This window comes from Tamandua tetradactyla, chromosome 5, assembly GCF_023851605.1.
Source record: "Tamandua tetradactyla isolate mTamTet1 chromosome 5, mTamTet1.pri, whole genome shotgun sequence".
NCBI lineage: Eukaryota > Metazoa > Chordata > Mammalia > Pilosa > Myrmecophagidae > Tamandua > Tamandua tetradactyla.
Genome location: NC_135331.1, coordinates 20,913,409 through 20,936,668, shown reverse-complemented (window position 1 = coordinate 20,936,668; position 23,260 = coordinate 20,913,409). Strand labels below are relative to the sequence as shown.

General features: G+C 43.5%; 1 protein-coding gene across 2 annotated transcripts; it reads right to left on the bottom strand.

Annotated features, from left to right (window-relative positions):
* Positions 1-1,234: 1,234 nt before the first annotated feature.
* Positions 1,235-12,552, bottom strand: UNC119B (unc-119 lipid binding chaperone B). Of its 2 annotated transcripts, none has more exons than XM_077160036.1 (5): positions 12,282-12,552; positions 9,299-9,412; positions 7,008-7,119; positions 6,700-6,872; positions 1,235-4,868 (listed from the first exon to the last, which is right to left on the bottom strand). In XM_077160036.1, exons 1-5 carry the CDS (start codon positions 12,523-12,525, stop codon positions 4,756-4,758), a joined length of 756 nt encoding a protein of 251 aa, XP_077016151.1. In that variant the 5' UTR covers positions 12,526-12,552; the 3' UTR covers positions 1,235-4,755. The 2 variants fall into 2 exon arrangements, with proteins under 2 accessions (XP_077016151.1, XP_077016152.1); XM_077160037.1 differs by having other exon boundaries at positions 4,757-4,868; positions 6,704-6,872.
* Positions 12,553-23,260: the final 10,708 nt, after the last annotated feature.

Here is a 23,260-nt window from a genome sequence, read left to right as displayed (position 1 = left end):
TTTCAATCTACATTTGTTCCCCCTATTATTTATTTATTTTTATTCCATATGTCTTACTCATCTGTCCCTAAGGTAGATAAAAGAAGCATCAGACACAAGGTTTTCACACTCACAGTCACACTGCGAAAGCTTTATCATTTTACAATCATCTTCAAGAAACATGGCTACTGGAACACAGCTCTACTTTTTCAGGCAGTTCCCGCCAGCCTCTCTTTTATGCCTTAACTAAAAAGGTGATATCTATTTAATGAGTAAGAATAAGCTCAGGATAACCTCTCAACTCTGTTTGGAATCTTTCAGCCATTGACACTTTATTTTGTCTCATTTCGCTCTTTCCCCTTTCGGTCAAGGTTTTCTCAATCCCTTGGTGCTGACTCTCAGCTCATTCTAGGATTTCTGTCCCACATTGCCAGGAAGGTCCACACTCCTGGGAGTCATGTCCCATGTAGAGAGGGGGAGGGCAGTGAGTTTGCTTGTCATGTTGGTTGAGAGAGCGAGGTCACATCTGAGCAACAGAAGAGATTCTCTTGGTGGTGACTCTTAGGCCTAATTTTAAGTAGGCTTAGTCTATCCTTTGTGGGGTTAAGTTCATATAAACAAACCCCAAGATTGGGGGCTCAGCCTATTGCTTTGGTTGTCCCCACTGCTTGTGAGAATATCAGGAATTCCCCAAATGGGGAAGTTGAATTTTCCCCCTTTCTCACCATTCTCCCAAGGGGACTCTGCAAATACTTTTTTATTCACTGTTCAAATACTTCTGGGATTTTTCGAGGCATCACTCTGGACAAATCTACAAAATCTCATGCCCTACTCAAGGTTCCCTGTACTTATGGTGTTCAATTAAGCTGTCTGCATAAGTTATATTACAAAATTGCATGCAGTTTTTATATCTTTACACAACAGTGGCTGAATTCCAATTAGCTTACATGTCTGGGCCCAGTTTGATTCCCTGGGAACTGGCTAGGGACCAAGAGGAGCTTCCTGGGACCTGGATATCTTTATCAAAGTATACCTCCTTCCAGGAAGACAGCTAGTCCTCCCAGCTCGAGTGCACATTTCAACTGTTTCTTACCAAGGTCACGCAATAGCAACATCAGTTGCATACAATTCCAACAACAGTTGAACAGAACAGACAGAAATTTATCTTTTCCTTACATCACTCCCACCCCACACCTGTTCCCCACCAGCAAGGCAACAGGCTCGGCCAGTCTAGAGAAAAGAGAGGACACACACATTGTGAAAATCATTCTTTTATTACTGTCTCCTGTGGCAAAATAACATTTTATACAAATAAGTCATTGTATTTGACTTTGGGCACAAAGACAATACAAACTGGAATAGGGATCTTCGGTGAAGTGGGAAAGAGCAGGAAGAACAGATCAGGTCATTGATGTCTCATATTCTGTAAAAAATAGATTTACAAGGCAAAAAATAGAATTTCACAACTTCAATGCCTTCACATGATCTTTTATAGAACAAGGGGTAGATCCACTTCCACCAGATCCTTCTTGAGGCTGAGATGTTCTGGGACATGGAATACAAGTAGCATGAGGGTGACAGGCCAAGTAGGGCTGGTACCTCTGTATCAAGGAGTCCTTCATGTACTGGCAAGGAGTCTGTGCTGTGATTTTTAGACAGACAGTCTCTATCCCCAAGCCCCAATGATGTCATAGGGAAGAAAGTAACATCACAGAGAAAAAAAGAATATCCTGGGTGCCTAAAGGGGTGTCAGGACACAGCAAAGCAGGACTCACCCTATCTGCACATCAGATACAAACTATTAAATCCATTCCAGAAATGAGTCCTGCCTCTACTGACAAAAAGTAAGCTGAAGATTCCCCAGTCACTCTCAGGTCAGGAATCACCGGTGGATGGCTATCCCCAAATACCCCCAAATCACTGCCAACATGAACTGGGAATCATATGGATGTCTTCAGGAAGTCCATGCCCCTGAAAACTATTTTCTCTGCAAGATAACTTTGAGGTCAACTTCCTTTAGCCCAGAATTCCTTTTAGTTGTTACTTCCTCTGCTTACCCTTTAGAACATTTAATGAAGAAAACCACAATCTTTGGAGAAGCTAGAAGGGCATCTTAGTCCAAAGGCTCTCTCCTGGGAGATGCAAAGGCCGAGGAAGAGGAGCAAGACATAGAAAGTGGGCAGGCAGCAGGACCCCGCTGCACCAGGTGGGCCTGCCAGGCTTCTGGAACATGCTCCCCACAAGAACTGCCTTTCAGGTGCCAGCTCTTAACAGACAGCATGAGCTTTCCATGCAGGTAGTTTTTACTGTTGGACTGTTGATAGGACTGCTATCAACAGTCCAGATTCTTCAAAAACATGGCCTCCTAATTCAACTTCTGATTGGTTCAGTTACTTTCAGAGAAATCCTACAATTCTCTTCACAATTCAGGTACAAAAACTTTAATTTCAAACTTACTCTGGTAACATACTGGAGTGGCAATGTTTCTCAAGAGTTCCTAAGTAGCCAGACACAGGAATCCAGAGTCCCAGAAACCAATCCTGTTGGGCTAAGATTGGGTACTTGGTGTAAGATTGGGTACTTAGTCTCCAATGAGACTAAGGCAAGTTACCAGGAAAGAGGATTCAGAAGCACTATTCAAGCCAGACTGTCTCTCTCCTCCGTCCTCCTCATTCCTCTTCCTAGCAAAAGCTAACACAGCAGACAGATGTGACAATCTACTAATACGTAAGATCCAGTCTGCCCTGGGACATATTTCTAAGGCACACTCTATTGAGCAGAGCTTTGGGCTGCTCCAAAAACCACATCCTAGATAATAATTTCTCTATCAAATAGTAGAACCTCTCCAGATTGGGTTTCTTTCAGGAAGAAGAGGGATGATTCTGAAGCTTGGCAGGAGTAAACAAATCCCACAGTAAGAAGCAGGTTAGGAGACAGTGCTGATGTCTGACCACAAATGAGAAGGGAATGATGGCAATGCAGCTTTTCCCAGCAGCATATGGGACAGAGCCACACTTAAGGCACCTGGATTTATGGTTGATTCCAGTTCTGAGATTTACCTGGCCTGGTGGCAGTCCATTCTACAAAGTACATGACCTTTTTCCTCCTTCAGTGTTTAGATCCAGTGCCAGGACATGGGTAATCTACTGCTTTCTCAATAAGAAAGGGGCCACCACATGGCATAATCCAGACCAGGAACAAACACTGGGCCAAGGTTCAGGGTCACTCACACTCTAGAATCCAAACAGGGAACAATACAGGTGAGTGAATGCAAAGGAGCTTTTGTGGCAAAGTGCTGGCCCTTCTTTCTCTAGCCACACATGGCCTTTTCCCCAAGCATCTTGGAACACAGCTCTCAGGTCATAGTAACTGTGATACCTTGCAGTGATTACCATACACCAGGGTCCTTTCTACTGATTTCTGTCATTGCAAAATGGACCCTGGCCACAGCAGCTCTCTATTCAGAGAGTGAAGGAGTCAGACAACAGAAGAGAGCTAAGAAGAAGAGTCTATCCAATACAGGTCTGAGGACAAAAGTAGTTCACAGGGTATGCAAGGTGGCTTTTTGAGACCACTCTGGCTGATGGCCACCTCAGACTATCTCACCCTTCCACCACATGCAAAACAATTCCAACCAGCAGTTTAAAGGACAGGAATATGCATCACTCAGATCTGACCTGCCAGGATGGTTCCAGAAATTACTTCAACAGAAAGACAAGACAGGAAGACTTTCTTATATAAGAAACATACAGTTTTAGGGGCAAATCCCCATCAAAAGCCAATCCTCCCAGGCTACGTGGTATAGAGAGAATCAAATCCCTTCCTTAGAGGAGCTGCTTGTCCCTCACTGCTCTGCTCCATAATGAGCCAGATAGGTCCCAGAAGCCTGATTAATACTATTAGGAGTCAGACTGCATGTATACACATGCCAGGAACACCAGTGACAACTTATAAAACCTCCAAAGAGAAGTCTGGAATTTAAAAAAAAAAAGTAACAAGGCCTGCTCTGGCCTGGAATGATACTACTGGTCCACAAGCAAAACGGACACATTCTGTTTCAGGAGATACTTAAATGTGAGGAACTAGATGAAGCAGAGCAAGTTCATCTTTCCTCCAAAATAAGAATAGGGAAGCGCTCCCAGGCTGAAACCTTGGTCCAGTCCCAGGAAGCCTGGCTGAGGATCCTGGAAGTCAGAGAGATGACAGGCTACAACACAAACGGATCTCTCAGTTCAGCACACTGCCCATCCCTGGGATAAAATCTCAACATCTTGGGACCACCCCTCTCCTGCTGTCATGTTTCTTCCAGTGGGTTTAGGACCGTGCACTGGCTGAGGACCATGCTAATAGCAATGTCAGCAGTAAGGAAAGGAGTTCCCTAGAGAGACCTACCTTTCAGCTTCCCACAGCCTTCTCACCTGAGCACAGCTATGTCTGCAGAGACTGAGGCTCATCAGAACAATCAGTAGATAGCTATACCTATGTGGAAATAAGCTTTCTTTTTTATCTGGATTCCAGGAGCCTTATCCTAATCTTTTACTTTTCTATAGTACCTCTGCAACCTATTGGGCAGGGGGAAAAGGGAAGAAAAAATACTGGGGAAGAAAACACAGCACTGCTTGGCACCTCCCTTGGAGCAAAGAAAACTGCCATCCCGGCTTTGGCTCCCTGGGGCCAGGCTCCAGACATATGTTGACAAATGGCAACTTCAGTCATCTCCTGTGCCAGGACTTTGTGGCTGCAGCAAAGCACCTCCCCCTTACACTCCTGCAACAGTTACTGGCCTCCATTATAGGCATAATCAGCCTTGTTGTGCATTATCAGCTTGTTGTCTACAAAGTAGAAGCTGTCAGAGCGGGTCTCATATGGATTTTCAATCATCAGACGAACTGCAAGTCAGGGAAAGGGAAAAAAAAAAAAAAGGAGGTATATGTGAGTCTGCCCCATGGGCTAGGTGGGAAAAAACTTAGTAAAACCTCTAAAATTCATTAGCCCTTTAGGAAATATGAGTATACTCTGCCAGAATAATCAAGTGAGAACAGAGGGAGCCAGCCCTTGAAAGCTGGGAAGCACTGGTGACCAGAGAGGCCCCCAAACTGAACATGGTATCAATTTCAACAGATGCCATCAACTCTCTGACATGCCCTCCTTAGTTATCTCCAGCCGGGATTCTTACAGTCCCTCCCCCAAGGAAATGTGCTGACACCTTTTGCTAAAAAGGACCACAGTAGCTTATTTACTCTGGGTTCTTGGCTGACAAAGCAGGCCCTGGCTGCTGATCTGTTTCCCCACCTCCAGGCATTCCAGTTTCAATTCAGAATGCTATGCCTCACTGTGCTCACTTCCCATAGGCACCCCTGACAACAAAAGGAATCCTGGATGAAAATTTCTAAGTGTGCATGAGTGTAGGGGAACAAAGCGCAAGGAGACTTCTCTAGAGATAGCTTGGGCATTAATTTGCAAACAACCCAGCAATCTTGGGATCTGAATTTAAGTCTTCTGTTTGTCCAGGCTATCTCCCAGACCTCTTTAATCATACTAGAGAGTAAAGATGATTAACAGTCTCTAAGATCAGTTTTGAGTTAATGATTACATACTATTTTGAGTCCTCTGGAGAATAATGCTATTATTCACAAATATTTTCCAAAAATGAAACTGATTATTTAAGTTTTTTGAATCCACCCAAGGTCAAAGCTATGTTATTTATATCCAGCATACTGGCTTCTAACTCTTTTAGCTTATTTGGCAACAAGCAGAAAAGTTATATTCCCTTGGGTAAAAACTTATGATACTATACATAAACTTTTCTTGTAAGTCTTTACATATTCCTGTCCAGTTTGGGGAACAGGGTTCAAGCCAGATCAGGTGCTATTATAAATTCCCTGCCCCACATCTCAGCAATCCTCATTCTACTCGAGAATGGTACTGCCACATGAGTAAACAGAAGAATGACAATTGTTAAGGACTTGGGACTCTGAGAACATGATACATAATCCTTTTCAACAACCCAAGTCCCACCACTATTTACAGGATCCCACTCATGTTCCCATAAATGTCCTGAAGCAATTTCCCCAGCCAATGCCAATAAAGCTCTTCATCTCTAGTTCAACTCCCGTCTTCCCTTGCTAAAGATGAGTAGCAGCCTTCTCCCACTGACTGCCCCCACCCCAGCTCTAACTTCAAATAATTACAGGATCATTCTGCCTAAGACACTGCTTCTCATAACTGTTCTCATAACATTTCTTCTGCTCTAATGCCAAAAACAGCTGCCTATTTCCTGTTGGATTTATTCTAACAGTTGATCTAATCAACTCTTTACTTCAAAGAAGAGGAAAGAGGAGAAGGTCCTCAGACCTTTGAGTCTATTTAGCCTGCAGTTTCACATCTAGCTCTGATCAGGAAGGGAAAAGGGAAGAACTAAAGAAAAGTGCTGGGCAGGAACTAGTGACTAGAGCACAGAGGAAAACCATGATTAACAGTGAATTGGAGGGGGCCTTGATCTAACCGGAGTCCCAGATCATGGACCTCTTCTCATCTTCCTCAGTCACTCCCTTTCCCACACAGGCATTAAAAATGGATGGCTATGTCACTAAAACCACTGATGCCCCCATACAGGCAGTCAGAGTTTGCCACAGAAGATGGGGGCAATATATGTTTCACATCACTACTTCCTTCTAGCTCTAAGAATTTAGGGTGCTTTAAGAGTCAGAGTATACATACTGACATCCTCAGAAAGCTGGGGAAACTCGTAGATATGTTCACAAGTATTCCTACTGCTGGGGATGCAGAAGCCGAAATCAAAGTCAAAGTTTTTCAGCAAGCATTCCCGGAAATAGTGCCGTTCGATCATCCGAAAGTTTGACACAGGTTTGTCGCCTACCGTGAACTCCACCCTGCAAAATAAATTTCTGTGAAGCTTACTTTGCCCTCCTCCCTCCTCTAAAGTCAACCCAATACCCAACTAACAGCTGTAGTTGTTAGTTGTAATCAAGTAGAATGTTCTCCCCTTGGGAAATACTAGTACTCACGTAGCCCCAACTGTCCGGAGGCGGAGAAAGGCTGGTGTGAACTGATAGCGGACGAAACGCCCCGCACTGATATCCACATCTCCACCTTCCTCCTCTTCCTCCTCCTCCTGGTCTGAAAGAGCACAGAGTCTTCAGTGCACCATCCTGGCACAGCCAGGAAGTCCAAGCAGCACAATGTCCTCCAATGAACAGTATTAACACCAAAAGAAGGTGGCTATTATTTACAACATTTGCTAAGGGCCAGGCCCTGTAGTAAACATTTCATAGAATCCTCACAGCAACACTATGAGGTGTTATTATTATCTCCATTTTACAGACAAGAAAGGTGACGTTCAGAGAGGTAGAATAACATGTTCAAAGTCATCCAAATAGAAAATGAAGGGAGCTGGAGTTTAAATCAAGGTCCACCTGATTCAAGACCTATTCTTAAATATTAATCAATGTGCCTTTTATATGACTTGAGAGCCAACACTTTATTCTGAGAGTGAAGCCTGGAGCACAAGCTGGGGGCTGCGCCCTTGACATGGTCTTTACTACACTGACTAGGTCTGCTGTTGACCAAGTTGCAGTGTTAACCACTAAACAAAAGAATGAGACCACAAAAGTTGAAACTAGTCAAAAGGCTCCTTTTCAAGAATGTGAAACTTTCTGACAGACACTGACCTTGGGGTACTGTACTTCATTGGATTGATGACTATTCCAGGCAACATCAGGCCCAAAGCTCTGACCACCTGGGAAAGAGTGAAGCAAATGGGCAACGGACCAATGTGTGGTGCTTGAGGTACTACAAGGTTGATGATGTTCTCTGGTCTAGCCCGTCCTTGAACCCAGGAGATGAAAGATTACAGGACGAATTACAGAACCATTCTAACTTGGATAAGGAGTTAGTTTCCTCTATAGTCATCCAGTGTCTAGTAAGGGTATTTTCTCTAGGTATAAGATGAACATGGGTACAGAGCAAGAGAAGTATTCTTCAATATCAAACATCACTGCCTCTGTGACGAGCCTAAAAGCAACTGAGCAACCAGGCTGAGTAGGGACTCTAGAGACCTGGCCCCTGCAATGTGATTCAAAGAAAGTCAGATCAATTCTCTCAGGGATTCAAACTCATCAGAACAAGTGCTGGTTCACTGTGAGCATATCTGAGTGAATCAAGATCCTTATGAGTAAAGCCTGTAGAGGATAAAAATCAAGATCACTTGTAGAATCTACAGCTGACCCTTTAGAGACAATTCAGTTTTATATTGAAATAACTATGCTGAGCCCCAACTAATCCAAGTCCACATACTTGTCACAGCCCTGGGGTCCTTGAAACATCCTAGGTACTGGGACATATGACTTGGGTTTGTGAACATCATGGGCCCCAAAAATTAGCTGGGTCTTTATGCATTCTTTAGCATAGCATAAAAAATACAGGGTGGGAGGTGAGACTGGGGCTCTAGTCTTAGCTCTGTTATTAATCTGAGCTAAAACTAATCCATTTAGACTAATCTGGGATAATACCTACATAACCAAATTCATAAGCTCTTTCCGAGTAGCAAAGCAGATAAGAAAACCTTTGCAAAGAAAGCTATTACTACAAACCATGGTGGAGGCTATGAAGGGCATCAATCTGGTTTACTAATAACTGATTATCTCCAGGGGGCGCTAAATCTCCAGTAATGTGATCCAAAGACATGTGGTCCCCAAGCCAGAAATGAATCATCCTGGAACTACATCAGAAGCACAGGAAGAATCTATTCAAAGCTAATTTAAGGAATCCCAAGTTTTGGGATTTTTGCTCCTGCAGAAAATGGTGGTGATTAAAATTAAAACTAGGACTTACTGGGAAATCTGAGGAGAGTGAGGAAACTGGGGTGAAACTGTCTCATGGTCTGGACTAGAATCCCCAGCATCACCTTTCTAGAGTAGCATCTGGACTCAAGGCTCAGGGAAGCTTTCCTCACTATACTTTAATTTCAAGGATTCTTTTCCTAATTGGAGGCAATATAAGATGAAAGAGCAGAGAACCCTAAGAAAGTCACTTGGAAATTCTGTACCTCAGTTTCCTTATCAGTAAAATGGGGATAAAAATAAGTTGATGCGTAACAGTGACTAGCACAGAGCAGATACTCAAAAACCAACAGTCTCCCAACACAGCTCCAAACTAGCACAACTGGCAGTCCAAGGAGGCGGCCATGGAAGGGAATGTGCTGGAGACCAGGACGTGGGCTGCAGTGACACCCGAACATTGGACCTCTGAAGTCCTTTTGCTCCAACTGTCAAGTGGTCATTACAATACTGAGGCATACCTGCAACAGAAGGCTTGGCAATCTCAAAAAGTACTGTCCCTGTCTCCAGATCTCGAATTTTGAAGCGGGTAAAATCAATACTGTAGATGTTATCTTCAGGTTTACATAAATAATCTGCAAATGAGAGAAGAACCAAACTGTTAAACAATTCTCCAAAACTCCCATTTATTTAATTCTCAAAGTTTGATGCAACCTCAAGCTCTTATACAATTTATCTAAAACACCCCCAAAGACTTCCTCCTATGTTGTCACAAGCAAAAGTGTTTGGAGAGAATTAGGAGATCCAAGAAAGAACAAAGAGCACAGACTGGCCTTGAACGAAAGATCATCATAAAACTTTTAGAACAGGGAAAGAAAAGGGGGATTTCTTTGGAAATACCTCAAGACTGCCTACAAACTCTTCATGATCTGTCAACTTGGGTATTACAACAGGATAGAATTTTTTTTAATCTATTTTAAAACATTTGTACTAAGCTAATGAATAATAAAGTGCGTGGTTACTAACTACAAATATTATAAAGCAGGGGTCTGCAAACTTTTTCTGTAAAGGGCCAGAATGTATGTATTTGCAGGCCATGTGGTCACTGTCACAACTACTCAACTTTGTCATTATAACACAAAAGCAGCCTTAGATAATACATAAACAAATGAGCTATATTCCAATAAAACTATATTTATGGACACGGAAATTTGAATCATATGATAATTACGTGTTATAAGACATTGTTCTTTTGATTTTTTTTCAGCCATTTAAAAATGTGAAAAACATTCTAAATTTGTGGACCGTATATACTCAGGCCAGATCTGCTGTGAAGGGCATTTGTAAGGGACAAATAAACCAGGGTCCACAATCTGAGCACCTTGCCAGAAGAGCACTCATCACAGCAAACTGCACTGCCATGCTACAGGCTGAACACTTCCCCTTTCATTGCTTTCTGCCTGCAGTAACTCCTGACAGCATCTCTGCACAACTCATTTTGGCACTTTATCTTATGTTGCCTGCTTGTGTTATTTCATGTTTTACAAGCATTCTCTCTTAAGATGGCAAACTTGATAGCTCCTGATTGTTCTGTTACACACACACACACACACACACACACACACACAGAGCTGAGTTTGTTCTATGCCTCTAGAAGTCACTCAAACAACAACCAGCTGAACAGGAAGACATCAAGAAGAAGCAGAGAAAAATCCAGAAGTCCCCAAGCAGTTACCGGTGGCAAGGCAGAAAAGCAGAATGCTGTGCTTTCTCCAATAAGCTGCAAAAGTGGGTTTGGGTAATAGCACCACTCCTAAGTCTCAAAAAAGGACCTGAATTTTACTAAAGATTTCCGTGGAGAAAAACAATACCGAGTTATAAGACTAATTTTTTTTGAGGTCTTGCTTTGGCAAGATGAAACATAAGCTGTCAAAACCAGAAACGACTTACTAATAAATAAACTTCTGAACAAAAGGACCTGAGTGCCCCACCTAGAATAACGCTTAGGTCCAGGCACTTAAATGGCTTAACTTACCCTTAATATCAGGAGAAAGCATGCGGTTAGAGAAGTAGGGTCAGAGCATTTCTGTACTCTCCGAGTCCCAACTGAAAAATGGGTCAGAACAGAACCAGTTTTTACAGTTTCAATGAAACTGAACAGCAAGACCCTCTAAATATACACACACTCCAGCATGCAAAGGACAGCCCCAATCCAAACAGTACGGGGGGGTGGGGGGCGGCAGAGCGGAATGGGTACCAGAACCATTAAAATATCCAGAATCAAATAAAATCCATTTCAGGGGATAGGAACTCCCTTCCACACAGGCCGGGCCAAGGCGCACTCTTAAAAGCCTCCATCCCCAAGTCACCAGAGTTGCCAGCAGCAACCTGAGGTACACCTGAGCAACTCTGGGCTTCTCACACTAAGGCAATCTTGGATCCATGAGAATGCTGGCGCTACAGCTTAGAGGTCCAGACCTTAAAGGAGATGGGCAGAGCAAGCGCCAGGGTTAACCAGGTGACTGCAAACGCTTGGAGGAAAATAGAAAAAGAAAGAGCCCAAGCGCCAGGGTTAACCAGGTGACTGCAAACGCTTGGAGGAAAATAGAAAAAGAAAGAGCCCCGGTCAGGGCTTGGCTTGGAAGATAACAAAAAAAGGAAGATCCAGGACAGGGGGTGGGAACAAATTCCTTCCCACCCTCCACGCATCGATGACAAAGTGCACGAAACACATTCCTTAAACTCTGACATAATTCCTATTTCACTAATACAAATGTGAAAAGCAGGATTCACATTTCAAATTTTATACATAAGCTGAAAACTTTATTAATATTTCTTGATGTGGCACGGTTTTAAATTTGCACAAATGCCACCACAGTGTGTCTGAAGAAGGAAGAGTCCACCTGCACACAAAGGGGCAATGGTTGGGGCAAAAACCAGGGTGGGGGGGGGGGTGGCACAAGGGAGGCGGGGGGGTGGGGGGGGAGGGGCTGTCAGGGGCCGGAGAGGAGGGAAAGGCCGAGGGAGAAAGCAGGTAGAGGTTCTGGCCTGGTAGAGGGCTGAGGAAGCTGGGAGTGGTCGGGCTGAGTGGGGTCTGGCTGAGCCAACGCCTTAGTGATGGCTGGGGAGGTTCCAGGCTGAGGGTAAAGGGCCCACTTATGAGGCGGGCCGCGGCCCCCGGCAGGCTGCAGGGGTCCCCTACCCAGCTGAGGGGGGGGAGCCGCCGAGTCGGAGGGGCCCTGCTGGGGCCGGCCACAGGGTGTCTTGCGTGGCCGGCCTCAGCGGTATTCGGTTAAACGCTAGAGGACCCGCTACCCCACTGGGTCTAGGTGACGGGGTGGGGAGAGCAGACTCGGTCGGGCCGAGCAACCTTAAGTGCGGCCTGGCCGGCGAGGAGGCCTGGATGGACCCCGGGCCGGCCGAGCAGACAGAGGCCGGCCTCTAAAGGCTACAGGGAGCCCGGGGCCCGGCGCGAGGGGACGGCGCAGTCGGCTCGGCACTCACTCTCGGTGACCCGGCTGAGGCGCAGGACGTGCTCCGGCCGGATGGTATCCAGCGCCAGCAGCTCCTGTTCCGTGACCGCTGCCCCGCTGCCGTCATCAGCCGCGTGATGGGGCGCCTGCCGCCGCGCCTTAAGCCGGTTCAGGACTCCGCCGCCTGCTTTCTTCTTCTCCTCCTTACCAGTCACCAGCCCGCCGGGCCCAGCCGCGGACTCCGCGGCTGCAGCCTTTGGGTTCGACCCGTTCATCTCTCCGCCGCCAAGATGGCCGCCGCCTTCACAGCGCCGTAACTATGGAGGCGGGGGCGGGGCCCGGGGGTGACACCTGGGCGGGGCGGGGCCTGCAAGGACTCAACCTAGGTCCAGCCCTACAGTGGAGCTGAGGGATAGCTGGAGCTTTGGAATCCCCTAGACTCTCCGTCAGGCCTCGAAGTCACTCCACATGTTTTAACAGTCTTTCATAAGGCCAACCGTGGACAAAAATCTTAAGAAAATGCTTATTAATCTTTGGCACAGAAACTAAGTTTAAAACAGTGCTTGCAATAAGTAAATAATAGGGGGAACAAATGTTAAAATAAATTGGGTAGAGGGAAATACTAGTGGTCAATGAGAGGGAGGGGTAAGGGGTATGGTATGTATGAGTTTTTTCTTTATTTTCTTTTTCTGGACTGATGTAAATGTTCTCAGAAATGATCATGGTGATGAATATACGACAATGTGATGATATTGTAAGCCACTGATTGCACACCAAGTATGGAATGTTCATACGTTAAGAATGTTAGTGTTGTATGTTGATTTTGTTTATTTGTTTGTTTGTTTTTTTAACATGGGCAGGCACCGGGAATCGAACCCGGGTCCTCGGGCATGGCAGGTAAGCACTCTTACCTGCTGAGCCACCGTGGCCCGTATGTTGATTTTCTTCATAAAAAAAATTTAAGACTTAAAAAAAAAAAACAGTGCTTCCAGCAAAGGTAGCTTCAAGACAAGCCTTTCAATCAGATTGCCAATCCCGAACCCTACTCTACCAGGCCTTAGACTGGCTATATGGAATATAAGAATATGAGAGCAGGGATTGGATCTAGTTAATTCACTATTTTTTTCCCTGCAGTCTAGCTAATTGTCTGACGTATGGTAGGCGCCCAATAATGATTGAGTGAAAAAATGAATGCATGAATGAATGTTGTAAATGAAAGCCTGAACAGTCCCTGCTCTGAAGAAACTTCCACTTTGTTGGGGAAGACTGTGAAGTACACAATTCATTATGTTATGTGGCCCTTCCCTTGACCAAAAATGAATTAACTAGATGACAATCTAAACTCTGCTAACCTCTGTAAGAGTTAAAGCAAAGGTGCTATGAGAGCACATGAGTGGTTTCTTTTGACCAGGGTGTGAGGGTTTGTGGGACCAGGGGGAGGCTTCACAGAAGTGTACTGAGCCTGAGAGGTTTACCATGATTTCACTGAGTGGAGAATGCATTTAGGGGAAAGGCCACTTACACCCCAAGTGAAGTCATGAAGGTACTTGGGCCTAGTCTTTCTCTAGGGATTCTGGATCCACTCTCTTCTATGTTGGAGACCTGAGACTGACTGATGCAGTGTGTCCGCTAGGTCTCAGCCAGACTTAGACCAAAGTGAAACTCTACTCCTTCTGTCATAGCCAGCCTCGGGACCTGACTTAGGCCAAACCTTGCCAGGTCCCTCTTACCTGGTGTGAGGGGCTTAGGGTGGGGTGAAAGGCCCAGCCTGGATTCTAGACAAAGTCCAATTCTGGCTCTGCCCCAGGACCTGGCTGGGTGAAACAGTATGTGGTGAAGTTCCTATCTAAATGCTGCCCTGTCTTTGAGAGATTAAAAACCACTCAGCATATCTTTCATGGAGATTTTAACAAATGTGTAGAAAGAATAAAGGTCTTTCCCAGGCTAAAATATATTGGGTAGATGGAAATACTAGCAATCACTGAGAGTGAGGGGTAAGGGGTATGGTATGTATGAGTTTTTTTCTTTTTATTTTTTTTTCTGAATTGATGCAAATGTTCTAAGAAATGATCATGCTGACGAATATACAACTATGTGATGATATTGTGAGTTACTGATTATATACCAAGAATGGAATGATCATATGGTAATAATGTTCGTGCTTGTATGTTATGTTTAAAAAAATTTTTTAATTTAAAAAAAAAAGTCTTTCCCTTTGCAAATAACTCTTTTATAGCCACACATCAGTTCCTTAAGAATTTCTAGAACTATAACATGCTACTGGATTGTGAATCGCCAAGGGGGGTTTAGGCTACAGTCATTTCCCACTCACTTGTTCACCAAATCTTTGTTCTGAGAGATCAGAAGACTTACCAGGATCCCATCTTTTTTCTTTCTAGGGATGATGGCAAATTTATTTACCCCTTTACCTGCAATTCCACATCCAAGTATTTAGCCTACATGTAAGCACAAAGATATCTACTGCAAGACCATTTGTAATGTTGAGAAATTACAAATAAATTACAGTTGCATCTGTTCATAAGTCCCCTTGGGGAAATGGGGAGAAAGAGGGAAAATTCAACTTCCTCATATGGAGAATTCCTGATATTCTCACAAACAGTGGGGACAACCAAGTCAATAGGCGGAGCCCTCAATCTTGGGTTTTGTCCTTATGAAACTTAATCCTGGAAAAGGATAGCCTAAGCCTACTTAAAGTTAGTCCTAAGAGTCACCCCCAGAGAACCTCTTTTGTTGCTCAGGTGTGAACACTCTCTCAGCCAACATGGCAAGCGAACTCACTGCCCTCCCCCTATCTACATGGGACATGAGTCCCAGGAGTGTGAGCCTCCCTGGCAACGTGGGACAGAAACCCTAGAATGAGCAGGGACTTGGCATCAAGGGATTGAGAAAAACCTTCTTGACCAAAAGGGGGAAGAGAGAAACGAGACAAAATAAAGTGTCAGTGGCTGAGCAATTTCACACAGAGTTTGCGGGGGGGGGGGGGGGGGGGGGGGGGGGGGGGGGGGTAATGTCCTGGAGGTTGTTCTTACACATTGTATGGATGTCCTCTTTTTGGTTTGTGGTGTATTGGAATGGCTGGAGGGGAGTGCCTGGGGCTGTGGAGCCGTGTTCCAGTGGTCACGTTTCTTGGAGATGATTGTATAATGGTGTGGCTTTTGCAGTGTGACTGTGTGGTTGTGAAAGCCTTGGGTCTGATGCTCCTTGTCTGCAGTGTGGAGAGATGAGTGAAGAATATGGATAGGAGATGAGCAGGTGGTAGGAGGGACAAAGGTTAAAGTGGATTGAGTGGATTTGAAGTGCTGGTGGTCAATGAAAGGGAGTTGTGGGGGGTTTGGCATGAGTTTTTTTTTTTTCTTTATTTTGCTGGGGAGATGCAGGTGTTTGGAGGGGTGATCATGGTGATGAATGGCAGCTGTGTGGTGATGTTGTGAGTCACTGACTGTGGCCATGTTGGGAATGTTTGTATGTCAGGAATGTTTGTATGTCAAGAGTGTTTTGTATGTCTGTTCGTTGTTTATAATAAAAATATTTAAAAAAAAGATTCCCATGCAAAAAATATTAGTTGCATCCGTTAAAATTATGCACCTGTTAAAAAGAATGAGGCCAGGCAGGCCGCAATGGCTCACTGGCAGAGTTCTTGCCTGCCATGCTGGAGACACAGGTTCAATTCCCAGTGCCTGCCCATGTGAAAAAAAAAAAGAATGAGGTCAATCTATATGTACTACTAATATGGAAAGATATCAAAGATGTATTAAATGATAAAGAACAAGTCTCAGAATCCCATTTGTTTAAAATAAAAACTATATGAATATACAAGATGTGTATTTTAACTGTAAAAGAAGTCTGGATATACACTAAAATGTTAACTGTGGTTTCTTTTGGGAAGGAGAGTACTGAAAGGGGCTAAAGGGGGATATATTCACTTTTTATACTATTTAGCACTATTTCTGTACTACTTTATCACAGCAAGCATATGATCATTGGCTGCTTTGTACACTTTTTAAAATGAAAATACTGTGGATGTGTCTGGAAGACAGATTTTATGCCAAAGTAGGCTTGTTTTCTCTTAAAATTTAAAAGCAACCTCAAACTTGATCACCATTTTCTGCTAAAAAAAAATACTGTGATATGTGGGAGTCAGGGCCTGTACTCTCCCTAGTCAATACCTACGAGTCATTGTTAAAAGGAGTAGACTATGTCTTTAGGAGTCTAGAAAACAGCAAAAAAAGAAAATATTTGTATATTTAACATTTTTTTAAGGATAGGAAAAATTAGGACTGTAACCTTCAATCTGCCTCTCCTCACCAAATCTTTCGAAGGAATGTCAGAAGGCACCTTTAAAAATGCTTCTTGAAGCACAATGAGGTATCATCTCATACCCACCAGAATGGCCATTATCAGTAAAACAGAAAATGACAAGTGCTGGAGAGGATGTGGAGAAAGAGACACACTTATCCACTGTTGGTAGGAATGTAAAATGGTACAACTGCTGTGGAAGGCAGTTTGGCAGTTCCTCAGGAAGCTAAGTATAGAATTGCCATATGACCCAGCAATACCATTGCTAGGTATCTATTCAGAGGACATGAGGACATTTGCACACCAACATTTATAGCAGCATTATTTACAATTGCAAAGAGATGGAAACAGTCCAAATGTCCATCACACAACAGATGAGTGGTTAAACAAGCTGTGGTATATACATATGATGGAATATTACACAGCTGTAAGACAGAATAAACTCATGAAGCATGTAACAATGTGGATGGACCTTGAGGACATTATGCGGAGTGAGATTGGCCAGAAACAAAAGGACAAATACCGTATGGTCTCACTGATAAGAACTAACATTAATGAATGAACTTGGAGAATTTCAGTTGGTAACAGAGACCATTCAGAGATAGAAATAGGGTAGAGATTGGGTAATTGGAGCTGAAGGGATATAGATTGTGCAACAGGACTGATTATAAAAATTCAGAAATGGATAGCACCATACTACCTGATTGTAGCACAATAATGTAAGTACACCAAATGAAGCTCAGTGTGAGAAGGATAGCGGGAGGAGGGCTGGGGCACATATGAAACCAGAAGGAAAGATAGATGATAAAGACCGAGATGGTATAATCTAGGAATGCCTAGAGTGTACAATGATAGTGACTAAATGAACAAATTAAAAAATGTTTTGCATGAGGAAAAAAATGCTTTTTGAAAAAGTCGATTGTGATAATAAAACAATATTTATTCCTTCTATCCTCCTATATTCTGGAGCATCTAGAAGGAAAAATCTGAGATGATCGTATGATAGCCCGTGACAAACTCTGGGATCTGTCCCATAACTACTTGTTGAAAAGTGCTTTGAAAACTATTGCTTTTTTCTTTCTTTGCTTTGTATATATGTTCTATTATACAATAAAAAAGTTATTAAAAAAAAGGCTTTTTGAAAATTACATATACTAACATCCTGAGTTGGGAAAGAAAAAGGAAAATAGAGAATTGCTAACTAAATATAAGCCCAAGGTTTTCTTGGTCTAGACAGGGAAAGACTGGAGTAGAAAGGCTGGCCTCCCTGTTACCCCAGCTTAATGCTCTGCAGGGCCTCTCCAGCTTCCCGTCTTCCTTGTTCTCAGAGGTGTGTCTGTAGCTGCTTTCCAGGGCAGTCCCAAAGTAGTAAGGCAGTTCACCTCAAATCAGGCCAGGAAAGTGGGGCTCAGAGCTGGTGCAGCCAAAGTAAGCAAATCACTAGAGGGCTTTTTTTCTGCCCAGACTAGGAAGTTCAGTTTTCCTTCTGCACATCCTAAAGATGGCATACAGAGTATCAACAATGATAGCTGAGATTGTAGGCATGCCTTGTGGTTTGGGACTGAGAGGTAGTAATTTCCCTAGCACTCAAATCACTTCATTCTCTGGCTGAGAGCTATTTTAGAAGCATTAATTTATTATTTATATCCCACCTGGCATGTTCCAAAGTCATATAACACAAGACTGGTAAATGAAAATTCATATAGTCTTGTGGAACACAGTACTTTCAAAATTTTAAATGCACTTCCTCTTTGATCCAGCAATTACTTAAAGAAATTCTAAAGAAACACTTGTACATGTGCATAAAGATGTATACATGAGCATATTCACTGCAGCAGTTTGTACTGACAAAAAATTAGCACTATCTTAATGTCCATCAATAGCGGACTGGTAAAAGATTATAATCTAATCATAAAATACTGTACAGCTCTTAAGACTGAGGAAAATCTATATGTCCTAATATATGTCTATGTACAAACTCGCCAAGACATATTAAGTAAGAAAGCAAGGTGCACAATGGTATGTACGTATATATGTACTATGTAAATACCCATAAAAGGAAAAACATACACTGGGCTGTCACCTTTATTATCCTATAGGCATTAAAGGGGTATAGATGGGAACAATGATGTTTCACTTTTTCATTGTGTATGTTTTAAAAATGCATCTCTGTATTACTTATATCACTAAAACTATTAGATTATTAGTTTTCAGAGAAAAAAAAAAACACGATATAACAATCACCCAGGTTCAATCAACAGTTACCAACATTGAAAAGGTTCCTTTTTAAAAAGAGGGTATTATCCCGGGATGAGACAGGACCTGGCATCAAGGGATTGAGAAAACCTTCTTGACCAAAAGGGGGAAGAGAGAAAATGAGACAAAATAAAGTGTCAGTGGCTTTGAGATTTCAGAGCCAAGAGGTTATCCTGGAGGTTATTCTTATGCATTAAATAGATATTCCTTTTTAGTTTATGGTGTACTGGAGTGGCTGCAGGGGAGTACCTGAAACCGATGAGCTATGCTCCAATAGCCTTGTTTCATGAAGATGATTATAGAATGAGATAGCTTCTACAATGTGACCGTGTGATCGTGAAAACCTTGTGCCTGATGCTCCTTTATCCAGAGTATGGACAGATTAGTAAAAAATATGGATAAAAAATAAACAAATAATAGGGGGAACAAAGGTTAAAATAAATGTGGTAGATGGAAATACTTGTGGTTAATGAGAGGGAAGAGTGAGGGTTATGGTATGTCATGGTTAGGGACAGGTGTCAACTTGGCCAAGTTATGGTACCTGTTCATCTGATTGGGCAAGCGCTGGCCTGTCTGTTGCAATGAGGACATTTCATAGGATTAGGTCATGATCACATCAGCTACATCCACAGCTGATTCCATTTGTAATCAGCCAAAGGGGAGTGTCTTCTGCAATTAGTGATACTAAATCCAATCATGGGAAGCCTTTTAAGGAGGACTCAGAGGAGACAGGTTGCATTCCTGCTTTGGCTGGATGGTCAGGGACTTGGAAAGATCATAATTGGAAAATTGGTGACAAAGAGGTCTGGGGAAGAAGTATGTGGATAGACCTTTCTGAGTGGGCTAAAAACATGAAGATATTTGTGTCCCATGTGAATGCACACCAGAGGGTGACTTCAGCAGAGGAAGATTTTAATAATCAAGTGGATAAGATGACCCGTTCTATGGATACCAGTCAGCCTCTTTCCCCAGCAACTCCTGTTATTGCCCAATGGGCTCATGAACAAAGTGGTCATGGTGGTAGGGATGGAGGTTATGCATGGGCTCAGCAACATGGGCTTCCACTCACCAAGGCTGACCTGGCTACAGCCACTGCTGAGTGCCCAATCTACCAGCAGCAGAGACCCACACTCAGCCCCCGATATGGCACCATTCCCCGAGGTGACCAGCCAGCTACATGGTGGCAGGTTGATTACATTGGACCACTCCCTTCATGGAAGGGGCAGCGATTTGTTCTAACTGGAATAGACACATACTCTGGATATGGGTTTGCTTTCCCTGCACGCAATGCTTCTGCCAAAACTACTATCCGTGGGCTTACAGAATGCCTTATCCATCGTCATGGTATTCCACATAGCATTGCTTCGGATCAAGGAACACACTTCACAGCAAATGAAGTGCGGGAATGGGCACATGCTCATGGAATTCTCTGGTCTTTCCATGTTCCCCATCATCCAGAAGCAGCTGGATTGATAGAACGGTGGAATGGCCTTTTGAAAACTCAATTACGGTGCCAACTAGGTGGCAAAAACTTGAAAGGCTGGGGTAATGTTCTCCAGGAAGCTGTGTATGCTCTGAATCAGCGTCCGCTGTATGGTGCTGTTTCTCCCATAGCCAGGATCCATGGGTCCAGGAACCAAGGGGTGGAAATGGGTGTGGTGCCACTCACTATTACTCCTAGTGATCCACTAGGAAAATTTTTGCTTCCTGTCCCTGCTACCCTGAGTTCTGCTGGTCTACAGGTTTTAGTTCCAAAACAGGGTGTGCTTTCTCCAGGAGAAACAACAGTGATACCACTGAACTGGAAGTTAAGATTGCCACCTGGCCACTTTGGGCTACTTATGCCTCTGGATCAACACACCAAGAAGGGGATTACATTATTGTCTGGGGTAATTGACCCTGACTATCAGAAGGAAGTAGGACTGCAACTACATAATGGAGGTAAAGAAGAGTTTTCTTGGAATATAGGAGATCCCCTGGGCGTCTATTAGTACTACCATGCCCTGTGATCAAAATCAATGGAAAACTGCAACAACACAATCCAGCCAGGACCACTAATGGCTCTGAGACTTCAGGAATGAAGGTTTGGGTCACCCCACCAGGCAAAGAACCACGGCCAGCTGAAGTGCTTGCTGAGGGGAAAGGGAACATGGAATGGGTAGTGGAAGAAGGTAGTGATAAATATGAACTTCGACCACGTGATCAGTTACAGAAACGAGGACTGTAATGCTGTTTTGTTTGTGTTATACTATTTAAGTTGTAAGATATCAAGTTTAAGAATGAATGTTGCCCAAGGATTTGCACGCTATTCTGGAGAGATTTAATGTGTTTCCAGTTATATGCAGGACAGTTGAGTATTGTCAGGTAAAAGAAAAAATGTGTGCTTATTTGTTTTCATTTGGAAATTAAGTATGGTCTAAGGTGATATATATATATATATATATATATATATATATATATATATATATGTGCCAAGTTGACAAGGGGTGGACTGTCATGGTTAGGGACAGGTGTCAACTTGGCCAAGTTATGGTACCTGTTCATCTGATTGGGCAAGCGCTGGCCTGTCTGTTGCAATGAGGACATTTCATAGGATTAGGTCATGATCACGTCAGCTACATCCACAGCTGATTCCATTTGTAATCAGCCAAAGGGGAGTGTCTTCTGCAATTAGTGATGCTAAATCCAATCATGGGAAGCCTTTTAAGGAGGACTCAGAGGAGACAGGTTGCATTCCTGCTTTGGCTGGTGAGCCTCTCCTGTGGAGTTCATCCAGGCCATCCATTGGAGTCGTCGGCTTCGCAGACTGCCCTGTGGATTTTGGACTCTGCATTCCTATGGTCACGTGAGATACTTTCATAAATTTTATATTTGCAAGTGTTCCCTGTTGATTCTGTTTCTCTAGAGAACCCTAACTAATACATGGTATATGAGGTTTTTTTTTCTTTCTTTTTCTGGAGTGATGCAAATGTTCAAAAAAATGGTCATGGTGATGAATACAATTATGTTATGCTATTGTGAACGACTGATTGTATACCGTGTATGGAATGTTTCTATGTTAAGAATGTATGTTGTTTTTCAATAAAAAAATTCTTTTTAAATAGGATATTATTAAAAAAAAAAAGGATATTATAGCATTAAGAGCACAGTTTTTGTACTCAAACAAGGCTGAGTTCCAGTCCTGGCCCTGCCCCTTTCCACTAATGTGACTTTCTCTCCATAGGAACGCAGAGTCCAAAATCCACAGGGCAGGCTGCGAAGCTGATGACTCCAATGGATGGCCTGGATGAACTCCACAGGAGAGGCTCACCAGCCAAAGCAGGAATGCAACTGTCTCCTCTGAGTCCTCCTTAAAAGGCTTCCCATGATTGCATTTAGCATCACTAATTGCAGAAGACACTCCCCTTTGGCTGATTACAAATGGAATCAGCTGTGGATGTAGCTACGTGATCATGACCTAATCCTATGAAATGTCCTCATTGCAACAGACAGGCCAGTGCTTGCCCAATCAGAGAACAGGTACCACAACATGGCCAAGTTGACACCTGTCCCTAACCATGACAGTCCACCCCTTGTCAACTTGGCACCTATACCTAGATTTCCAAATGAAAACAAAAAGCACACATTTTTTCTTTTACCTGACAATACTCAACTGTCCTGCATATAACTGGAAACACATTAAATCTCTCCAGAATAGGGTGCAAATCCTTGGGCAACATTCATTCTTAAACTTGATATCTTACAACTTAAATAGTATAACACAAACAAAACAGCATTACAGTCCTCGTTTCTGTAACTGATCACGTGGTCGAAGTTCATATTTATCACTACCTTCTTCCACTACCCATTCCATGTTCCCTTTCCCCTCAGCAAGCACTTCAGCTGGCCGTGGTTCTTTGCCTGGTGGGGTGACCCAAACCTTCATTCCTGAAGTCTCAGAGCCATTAGTGGTCCTGCCTGGATTGTGTTGTTGCAGTTTTCCATTGATTTTAATCACAGGGCATGGTAGTACTAATAGACGCCCCAGGGGATCTCCTATATTCCAAGAAAACTCTTCTTTACCTCCATTATGTAGTTGCAGTCCTACTTCCTTCTGATAGTCAGGGTCAATTACCCCAGACAATAATGTAATCCCCTTCTTGGTGTGTTGATCCAGAGGCATAAGTAGCCCAAAGTGGCCAGGTGGCAATCTTAACTTCCAGTTCAGTGGTATCACTGTTGTTTCTCCTGGAGAAAGCACACCCCGTTTTGGAACTAAAACCTGTAGACCAGCAGAACTCAGGGTAGCAGGGACAGGAAGCAAAAATTTTCCTAGTGGATCACTAGGAGTAATAGTGAGTGGCACCACACCCATTTCCACCCCTTGGTTCCTGGACCCATGGATCCTGGCTATGGGAGAAACAGCACCATACAGTGGACGCTGATTCAGAGCATACA

What these genes read in the sequence shown, in the direction of transcription:
- UNC119B (XM_077160036.1), bottom strand. Translation starts at nt 12,525, where the DNA reads ATGAACGGGTCGAACCCAAAGGCTGCAGCCGCGGAGTCCGCGGCTGGG. An exon ending in CTCCGGACAGTTGGGGCTAC is followed by an intron (nt 6,873 to 7,007) that starts GTGAGTACTAGT and finishes TTTATTTTGCAG; the next exon opens with GGTGGAGTTCACGGTAGGCG. An exon ending in CCAGCTTTCTGAGGATGTCA is followed by an intron (nt 4,869 to 6,699) that starts GTATGTATACTC and finishes CCTGACTTGCAG; the next exon opens with TTCGTCTGATGATTGAAAAT.